This window comes from Geospiza fortis, unplaced genomic scaffold, assembly GCF_000277835.1.
Source record: "Geospiza fortis unplaced genomic scaffold, GeoFor_1.0 scaffold286, whole genome shotgun sequence".
In the NCBI taxonomy this organism is placed as follows: domain Eukaryota; kingdom Metazoa; phylum Chordata; class Aves; order Passeriformes; family Thraupidae; genus Geospiza; species Geospiza fortis.
The window spans coordinates 1,688,706-1,699,625 of NW_005054444.1; the positions used below are offsets into that span (position 1 = coordinate 1,688,706).

The 10,920-nt window shown below is 38.4% G+C and overlaps 1 protein-coding gene across 3 annotated transcripts in view; it reads left to right on the top strand.

The window, feature by feature from the left end:
• TSPAN9 (tetraspanin 9) overlaps window positions 1-10,920 on the top strand; it is a 158,146-nt gene that overhangs the window by 64,306 nt on the left and 82,920 nt on the right. For all 3 annotated transcript variants that reach the window (XM_005427414.3, XM_031062282.1, XM_031062283.1), the window contains one exon: window positions 3,146-3,225. In XM_005427414.3, coding sequence (XP_005427471.2) covers window positions 3,163-3,225 — 63 coding nt within the window. In that variant the 5' untranslated portion in view covers window positions 3,146-3,162. The remainder of the gene's footprint in view (window positions 1-3,145; window positions 3,226-10,920) is intronic.

The following is a 10,920-nucleotide window of genomic DNA, read 5'->3' on the forward strand; positions in this document are numbered from 1 at the left end:
TGAAGTACAAACTGTGCTGTAGACCAGTCATGGAGATCTCCTAATGGAAGGTACATTAGAGGTAATGGTGCAGTAAACCAGTATTTTGCAGTATTTGGAGTTAAAAATAGAAAACTGGAATACTTCATTAAATTCTAATAATGAAAACTTGAAAAAAAAAGGTTGGAGGTATAGTTGGTTTGCCTTTTCTTTCCTAACCACCAGCAGAAAGTTTCCTCTATTTAAAAACTAGGAGAGTATTTGTGAATATTTTTGCTTATTACAGAATATTCTTTTAATTTTTTTAACCTTGAGGAGGGCAGAATAATTATTTTTGTCATGTACTTTCAATGGGAAGGCAAATATTTATATTGTGTTAATTTTCACAAGTGCACAGCAATTTTTTTTTTTTCTGTAGCTAGTCTAAGTCAGTGTAAATTTTATGGCAAACCAAAGGGTGGAAAAACTAAAAAGCTAAAAATGCTTTAAAGTACTTGTGTGTTCTCACAATTTTTTGGCTGAGAGCTCAGTTTTGTATGACAAGTGAAAACCGCTGAGAATATCTAGCTGCAGCATTGGTTTGCAGCGGTACAACTTTACACTTCCAGTAAGCGAATTTCAAACAGAAGAAGAGTCTTCTAAATTCATACTCAGACATTTGCCTTGTGTTCCAGTGTGAATTATCCTGCAGGCTCTGGTGTTTGAGGCAGGTACCTGGCTGTGACGTGCAAGTTGCTTCCATGTGTTTTGCTGAGAAGGTTGCTTCTTGATAACTGCTTATGTTGAAGTTTGTACGTGCACTGTAGACATGTGTAGAAATGCCCATTCTACTTTGGCCAAGGCTAATTTATATTTTTTTACTTGCGAGTTTTGTGTGTAGCTTTTTCTGTTGTCACACACAGCGTTGAGCAGTCATCCTGCTGTTGTCTTTCTGACAGACACATCTGATGCAGGGAGCTTTGAAATTACTTTTGAAAAGCGAAGTGAGCAAACATTGTTGATATGGGCTTGGACCTGCCTGTTGTTAAAATCTTACTTTAGAGCAGAAAAGGTGAGAGAGATATTACACATTCAAATACTGGGTATTTAATGTACTTTATTGATGGAGGGATCTTTTAGCAGAAAAAGGCTGTCAAGAAAGGTACAGCACTGCTTTAGGGTGTTGATTCTGATGTTGTTACATAAAAGTTACAGAATCCTTAGAGGCTTTTGGCCATTGATATGTAAGATTGAATAAATGTTACGTTGTCTTTTTTCAAAGATACTAGAGATAACCACGAACAGTGCATTTTAATGAGCATGTGGAGGGGTCAGTTGAAAATTGCATAGAAATTTTGCTTTTCCTGGTAGCCATATTTCATTCACAGAGGCCTCCTACTGTGGTTTCTTTCTTTATGGAAAGAAAAGAATAACCTGCATTTTAAATCTGCTATAGCACTTTGCACCATTGGTGTGCTGCTTTTGTGCTTATGACAAAATGACAAATTTGGAAGTATGGGGAGTAGTGACCTGAAGTGCTTCTCTTCCTCCCCTCCAGGCACTTGCATGCATATGCGCAGGCACACGTGCACAGTCGTGCCCTCCCTGTTTCAGAGTCCTAGCAGGCATGTTGCACTCCTCTGTGGAAAAGAAATGTGGCATTTGGGTCAGTGTTTCTAGTTCACAGACAACCTGTGATGTAAGATGGCTTATTGCTGTGCACAACAAGAATCTCTGATGTACTTGTGAAATAGCGTGTAAAGAGCTGCAGGCTCAGATCCCCTTACGTTTCGGGAGTTTCAAGAATTGAATGATGACCTCGTAAGAGGCAGCAGCTCTGTCTGGTTAATTATATCACAGGTGATGGTGCTGCGTTATGTGCACGTACAGCTGAGATGTGTGCCTAAGCAGTGTATGCTGGTGCTAGCCTATTCTCATTGCTTGTCCCGTGGGATTTGTTTAAGCCAGAAAAAAATGTAAGTGACTGTTAATGAGCAGAGAGAGGTTAGCACCTGTCTATCTAATCCATACTTTTTCTGTGTTTTGTTGCATCGAAGGAATATCACTGCCGAACGGTTCTAGCACATAAACAGCTAAACAGTACTTGACATTTAAAGAGATTTTCTGTTGTGCACTTGTATAGTCAAGAGTAATTCTAATCCTATTAAAGATATTATGTCATGGAGGCGTGTCCTGGAGGAGAAGGCTTCTGCTAACTGGCCCGATGGAAAGCAGAGGGGAGGGGCGAGCAGGAGGGCGGATTTATTACTCGATAGTTAGGTCAGGGATTTCTGTGGGAAATGCCCAGTGGTTGCAGTTGCTGATGATTTCACGGCAACAGCAGTGAAACACAGAGTGTGCTCCGGTAGCGGGTTACTGAATGAGACACTGCAAATGGGTGGAAAGAAAAAAGACAGCGTGTGAGAGAGAGTCAGAGAGACACAGAGAGGGAAGCTGAGAGCAAGGAAGTGCTCCGGCTCGAGGAGAGTCTCCCAGGTGTACTGCAGAAGCTTTTTGGAAATGGATGCAAGGACCATCTGCTGCCTATAGATTAGAGGACTGTAGACTAGGAGTGCAGAGAAAGAGCTTAGGGCTCTTTTTAATAAAAATCAAAGTTCTGCATAACTGATTCATCAAGATAAATCATGAGTATGCTCTTGCATGGGATATTAATGTATAAATCCATGCTTCAGACAGACAGAGTTCAGCTTTCATTGCTATAAAAAATAAACCCAGCAACAATGCAGTGAATAAATTCTGCAGTGATTATCTGATTTATGTACGAAGAAAAAGAGAAGCAAAGCACAGACAGCTCTTAGCGCACTGTGGCATTTGCAAGGCACTGCATTTAATGCTGAGAGATGCTATACATTAAATCTGACAACTGTGAAAAGAGAGATCATGGAGAAGTCAAGTAGTGAGGATTCTTCAATTCACCGGAGTCCATCTTTGGATAGCAAAGACTCAGATTTTGCTAAACCTTCTACCTCAGGGAGGCAATTTGGTCGAGGTTTTACTGCAGGAGCTTTCTATGGTACAACTGGATCACGCACACAGAGCCACACTGGGGTCGGAACCGGGACCGGCGCTGGGACTGGAACTGGCGTAAAAAGTGAAAAATACAGTGCACCCAAAGGCAGCAAATACGTGGTCTTTTACCTGGATCTATCCTTTGTTTTCCTTTTAGAATTTAAGAAGTGCAACATGGCAAGAGGCTGCCTGTGTTGTTTGAAATACATGATGTTCCTTTTCAATTTAATATTTTGGGTGAGTACTGCCTTTTCAGTTGCCTTCATCTGTTAGTGTACCCTGTACTGCTGCATTATGTGTATAGTGCATCTTTGAAGCAGTACTGTAAGTTCTCTCCTCCCCTCCCTCTCTCTCATACCTGCTTGGAATATTTTCATTGTTAAACTTGTGTCTATTGGGATGCACATGCTTTCTATATCTTTATTGCTACCTGATTGCTGTAGTTTGGCTTTTAATTGCTCAGACCTGCTATTCTAATATGCTTTCAACTGAGTTATCTAAGAAAGGGCAGAATTGTTGCCCTTTAAGGAAGACCAGAATTATTGTAGCATTAAAATCCTGCAGTGGCTGGATTGTTGCATTCTGTTGTAATACTTGTTTTGCAAAAAGCTGAAGGTTAATTTTTAAAGTATATTTTTATTGTCACTATAAATCTCATTTGCTTTGTGTAAACTTCATTTGACAAAGTGCTTTTTTCATTTGAAGGAAGTTCTGTCCCATTTCTCCAATTAAAAACAGTAAATCATGTATGTTCTAACCTCTTAAGGTCTCAGCATAAATGTAAAATGCCTGGAATGGTGATTTAATGTGGGTTCAGTTTCAGCTGCAATTGTACACATTGGTGTGTGAAGTTGGAGACTTGCACTTGCTTCTCAGGGATCAAAATTGATTTTCCTCCATCAGCCAAGAGGCGTGAGGAGTTGGAACAATGAATGTTTCAGCCAGCAAGTTAAAAGCGTAATGGCTACTTAGAGCAAAGTGTTGTCACAACAGGGAAAGGAGAAAAAGTTAATTCTTCTGCCAGCTAAGCATCCTTCAGTACAGTATTTTTAAGGAAATCACGGGCTCATTGAAGTACTGAGTATTCATGAATATAACCCAATATGAAAGGGTTTGCTTAGTTTGAAAGCAAAGGTCACTTTTTTCCTGGTGGTTACAAAGCTTGGGCACGTGAACAAAACCATTCATGGTTATGATCCAGAAACATACACTAAGCTTCATAAATAAATGAAAACACTATCCTGGGATTTATTTTGGAAAAAGGGGCATTAGAAGTCTAGTTCAAATAGCTACCTCTGGTGTACAGATATCATTGTTCAAATTAGAAGCCTTACTAGCTGGTTGTCTGTTTATCTTGACCCACTTACTGAAATAACCTCTAAGAGCAAGAGTTAATGGGAGATTTGGTACAGTGTTGAACTGCTCACGCAACAGTGAGCTTTTATCAGTAATAGACTGAAATGCTAGACTGAAATTACTCAACTTGTGGGTATCTTACTGAAATAGAAAGAATTGATCACTGAAGAACATCTGATCAAAGTTCACTTATGATTTTAATTTTTTTTTCCTTTTTCTGCGCACATACCCTACTAGACAGTTGCCATATGTATTTTTGGAATAAATAATTTTAAACACACCTTATGAATATCAAACTGGCTATTTGACTCAGTGCTGCATTACTTTGACACCTTGAACTATTTTTTTTTCATATATTTATGTGGTGACTAGTTTTAGAAAAGCTTTTATCTGGTCTCATTACTCATGTCCTCTGTGATCTGTTATGTAGGTGTCTCTTACTCCTCACCTCCTTAGATGCAACATCTTTCTGTTTTTTTCTTCTTCCCAAGCAACAATTTTCTTGACTCTGCATCAGACCTTCAGAGTCCTTTTTTTTCCATTCCTTGAACTCGTAAGAACATTTCAGACTTCATCTGTGTGCTCATCTCTGTCTGCTCAGCTCCCACTGGACTTTGCACAAATACATTGCTGCTTAGGTTAAAACTAGCCTACCATCTGGAACAGTTCTCTAGTGTCCTGTGCTTCTTCAGTTCTTACCCTTTTCTCTTAATCCCCTTCACACTCTCCTTACCATGTCTTTTGTTGTAAGGCTTATATCACTTTTGTTTCTGTTACTAAACTTTATCACCACATCTCTAGCCAATATTCTAAAAATGCCCTTTTTTTAATCTGAACTATTCTATTCAGAATGAAAATAATGCTCTGGCCTGGTGAATCTGAGAGATTATTTAAAAATACTAAATGAAAGATGTCAGGTTCTTTTCAAAATAGTTTACAACAGACATGTGATCCTTCAGCCTGGTTAAAATTGCTCAGAAGTCCTCCCTTCTTAACTGTAGCTGTCTTATACTTAATTTTGCAAGCCAGAATGATGTTCCCATGCATTCTTCCAGTTTTGCTGTATTCTATTTTTTTCTTTTTTTGACTGCGCTGTTTTATTGTTTGAGACATTCAAATGAACAAGATCATCCTTTGATTCCTGGGAATGCAACTAGAATGAAGCACACTACACTATATGTTTTCTGTAGTTTGCCACATCTGGCTTCATACTTGGAACCTCCACTGGTTCCATCATGAATATCCGAGAGGTTGTAAATGTTTGACTCTGTGCTCCTAGCTGATGCTGTGCACCTGCAACGACTCTCACTCCTGCCCTGAACCCTCCTGCTAGCCCAGCACTGGACTCCCCACACAGCTCTGCCAGTGCACTTTGCTCCTGCCCTGCCCTGAAGCACTCCCTGCTGTTTCAGTCCTATCTTTCTTCTTAACCTACTTTTTCCATTCCCAGGTTTGCCTGTTCTCACTGCTTCCTTCTGAATTTCTGTTAAGAAACCCAAGTCCAAAAACATGAAGCTGTGGCCTGCTCTTGAGCAGTGAATATCATCTTTTACAATGCAAGGTGATTTATTTTTAAAAAGAGAAGCTTCACTTTTAAACATGAAATTTCCTGAACTGTAATTTAATGCAGAATGAGGCTCCTGGTCTTCAGAGATGAGGAGACACATCGACACTCTTACCATATAAAATGGTGCTTGTGAGATGCTTCCTCTGAAAATGAACACTGGAGGTGCCCTTTGCAATCCCAGCATGCTGGGCATGATTGTTTGGACTGATTCTTAGTGTTGCCTCACAGGAGGATGTTCTTCTGTAGGAAAAGAGGAACCTTTTCCCATCATTTCTTCTTGAGGCAGAGAAATGGGGTCTAATCTGTGCCTCATGGGCCAATGAACTCTACTCCTCTTTCAGCCTTGCAGCTAACTCGTACAGATTTCACAACTAATTATATGTGAATATTATATATTACACACATTATTTTTACATACAATGTATTTTACTTATTTTAATGTGTACCCACAGATACTTACACACAATTGTATGTTTCAAGTGATGGAGAAGTGCAGTAGTCAGTGGATTCTCTCTGCACTTTGTACTTGCTGTTGCTGTGATAATTGCAACCAAGAGTTGTAGCAAAAATTCACTGTCTGTGAATTTGGTTCACGGCAAGAAAATACAGCTTTTGAAAATTACTAACGTGTATCGGTTAACCTGGAAGGATCGCCTACAATTTGTACAAAGCAAATTTGTCTAAGTGGGGCCTAACAGTAAGTTGGAACAGAAGGTGTTTCTCCGCTGAATTACTGAGAGCTTCAGGTATTTCTCTGTGTCCCCCTGATTCTTAACAGTTGTTCATGGCCATCTGGCATTGCTTTCTTTCAGAGATTAGGAAAGTCTGAGCTGAGGGTTAAGGAAGCTTATAGTATTTAATTGTGTGGCTAGGATGATGATTTACACTGAATTCATCCTAAGTGCATAATATGTTTTGCAAAGGGACTGGATGGACAGCTACAAATGTTAATTGATTTAGTTTGCCTTCAAGAATATTTATGTGCAAACATGCGGAGATTGCAAAGTAGCCGATATTGCTCTGCAGAAGAAATAAAGTATTGATTTGTGCTTCTACAGATAGCAGCTAAATTGTCAAAGAAGGTAATCACTAAATATAAACATTAGGGTGTATGTCTTTCTATGGGAGATTTCACTTCATTGTTATTAGAGGAAAGGATTACAATAATTATTTTCACAAAATGTATCAGAAAATATTACTGCTTATAGAAAAAGAAGTTCTATGAGACATGGTTTAAAAAAAAATCTCTCATGAAATGAGCCTTTCGTGTGATCTTAAAATGGAATTTTTGAAATGACTGGCATAAGATACCAAAAAGTCACTAGGGAACTTTGCAAGCGGTCAATGGTCATGGTTACATTTTGTCTTGTTCTATTAATTTAACTTAGGTTAATGAGTCTGCATGCAGAAGTATTCATAGTAGACATCTTGAGAGTTTTTACTATTGCTTGATTTTAATATAAAATGCATTTTACTAGGAGCTGTATGGCAAGATTATTAAGTCTGATCTTTTGTGTTTCAAGAAGAGCTGAGGAAAAGCTAAGCATAGTCAAGAAAATCCATAATGGGGTTTATTTTTTAAAAGTTTTTGATTTTAAACAACTAAAGAAATGTGATAAGAATAATACCTGTGTATTAATGTTACAATTAAAAGCAGAAGTTATGAGCAGAAGTTACAGTTTATTCAAAGTGGAGTCAAATATACAAATTCAGTTATTTAATATTTACTTTCAAAGTAAATTTTCTACTAGCATTTTCCTTTTACTGAAACATAAGTTTAGAAGAGAAAAACATGGTCTGGAAACTTGCTGGTCCAGCAGGAGCAGCAAAATGTCAAATACAGCAAATTTTTCCCTAATACTCTGTAATTACAATAATGGATAAAGACTGTTGCTCCTGGATAATATTTTTCTGCATTAATGATTTCTGCAATTTAATCCTAGAGCAGGAGTAATTAATACTTTTTTCTGTAGATTAAAACCAAACCAGATTGTGCATTTATCAATGAACATAAAGACAGTAGTAGAGCAGCCATGCAGGCCATTCATACTCAAGTCTCAGATCATGCTAAAAGAGAGGGAGCATGTCCATTCTGTGGGTCTGGCTGCTGTCAAAGCTCTTGGTACTGTAAAGCAGCTAACTACTTTAGAATGGTTTGCATAAGGTAATCCATACTTATTTATGCCAAACTGGAATAAATAATATAGTGCACTGTTTAGTTTGAAGTACAAAGCTTGAATGCCTAACTGAACCTATTGGACAGACAGTTAAATCATGTGAAGAGACTTTGTCCCTACAAATAACTGAAAATTAATCTCTGAGGTTTAAAAGGGGTGGACAGTTTGTCCTTTAAATCAGAACAAAATTGCTAACGACAAACAGCTTTGGAAAGGACACACATTAAATTTCTCTCTCTTTTGTTGCCCTCCTGCTGGCTGCATTATCTGATAGTCTCCATTTTCTCGCACAGGGGATAATGACAAAGAGAGACAGTCAGTGACCCTGGGATGCTTGTCTCCTGACATAATAGTGATATTTACTTCTGTTGTATTTTCACTCTAATGACATAAGTGTGGTGACAGTTGTGGTACAATCTTGTTAAAAGAAGACTATCCAAAAACACCCAACCAACCAAAAACAAACAGAAAAATCCCAAGCAAACAACCCCTCCCTCCAAACAAAAAAAAAACCCCACATCAAAAACCGAAGAGAAAACAGCAAGACTGAATTCTGGAAAAGCTAATGTTTTCAGTGACATTAGCTGGAGAATTCTTGTTTTTTCTGAGAGGGATTTTAGAAGCTGTGAAAAGATCCCAGCTATTAGTTTTAGTTTCCTATCCAAATGGTAGAGCACTGTTGGTGTCCCTATGGAAACATGCACCTCGGTGGGGGAGAACTATTAGAAAAACATTTTAGCATGACAATGTTTTGGCTAGGAGAAGAAAGAAAGGTAATATTGAGTTCAAACAGTGTGGTGTCCTAATGAACCTGAGGTAAATGAAGTCCATTTGTAACCAGCATGATGACATTACAGAATAATATTAAAACGTTATTGGAGACCTGAGACTAGTTTTAATTTAAAATATTGAGTTTTGCTTGAGAGCTGAGTTAACACTGATTAATCAGGGTGGTGAGGGCCTCAAACCTCGTTTTAGGGTCTAAGCTATTGCAACTTGAAAGACAAGACATGAGATTCAGCATTTTTTGCAGTGTTCCTCTCACTAACGACTCTTTGCTAACACTGTATTTTATTTAGGTTGTTTTGGTTTTATTTTTTTAGATGCGGGGGATTTTTAAATTATTTTGGTTTTCCTTCAGTGTGGAAGTGTTTTAATTCTAGCTGTTGGTAGGTGTGAGAGCCATTTGTGTCTGTTATTTTGGATAAACAACGAGTTGATTCATCACTCAGGCAGACTTGTACACGACTGTTGTAATGTGGCTTGTTGGACATTTGTTCATTTGTACATGAGGAGGTTTATGGTCATTGAAGGGGAGAAGCGCAGTAAGAATTTCAAGTTGGAAAACAAATTCCTCCCCTCCAGTTCTCCCTGCACCCTTGTACTCCAAGAGTTAAATCTTTCTTTAAAACATATGACTCAGGTTCTGTTCCTCATATCCTTTGAAGATGTGAGGATGACATTAAACAAATTTCTACAGCCTTCTATGTCTCAACTCCCCTAACTTTAAAAACAAGAATGTATCAAATTTCCTTAAAGCAATTACTTATTGTCAGTTTTGAATGAAGGTAATAACTGAGATATTTCCTACTTAATTCTGCATTCCTAGACCCATTAAAGTAAGCCACTTGCTAGGGCCTTGGTTAGCAGGGTCCCATTTTGTCTGCTCCTGCTACCCCCCAGGTAAGTAGGTCTGCAAGAGGCCCATCTAAAGGGGTATAATCTTTCTTATATGAGTAGAGGATGAGCTTGTAACTCCATTATCTGGCTGTCCAAGGAGGCATCTAATTTGTTTATTTAAACACTGCTGACACAGAGTGAGACCTGGGTAGAAAAGATGGGAGAATGCATTCTAGTTTCTGGAAAGTAAAGTGTGGTTTGTTAGGGTTTTGCTGTACACATAGTTGGGATGTTCCTGATGGGTAGCCAAGTCGCCACAGATATTTTGGAATACTATAGGTCCTCTGTTTTGTAATATGTGAAGTTACCCAGCCTTTCAGCAACTTATGAAAACTGTGAACAAAAGGAAGAATCCTACTGTTTATGTTGGGCTTTGCTTTAAATATCTTGCAGAAATAAATAAACCACACTTCCCAAACAAAGGGAAGGGACCTCGTATGGCTGGAGGTGTGTTATTAGATGGTGAATGTTTGTTGAACCTATTGGGGACTTCTCACATGAAACTTAATAGTTTTAATACCACTTTATAGAAACTACTGCAGACACTGAACTGAAAGCCATTTCAGAACTTTCTGACACAAATTACCTTTAAATCAACTCAGATCTCCATTTAGCTTGGTCCCTTGCTGCTTAGGAGTAACTTGAATTGCTTAATTTATTCAGCACAGATAATTGAACTTCCAGTTGTTTGGAAATTTGACTGGAATGATTGTTCTTTCCTGCTGCCTTTAATGAGCTGGGCCAAAGTTCACATGGCTATCCGAACCTTCTTCATTTAACTACTGCATCCAGTATGGCAAGTATTGTGAACATTCATGGGATTTGCTGCCAGTCTGAATTTTAGAAGTCATCTACAGCTCATCTTCAATACTGTCTCTCAAAACTTGGTGCCCTGGCCAGTGGCTTTGTCACTGCAGGTAATGCAGCCAGGGCTAGGCTCTCCACAGGGTTACAGAACATCCAGCCATTGTTTATTGTTATCCTTAAGAAAGCCACAGACAAGTCCTTACAGTCTTCATGAGCACAGGAAGACTAGTTTGCCATTTATTTTCTTTCTTTCCTTCCTTGTGTTTGCTATGTTTTTGTTGTTAAGTGTAGGAGATGAAAATTAACTTTTCAGAATCAAAAGAATTAGTAATGTTTAAAAATGTT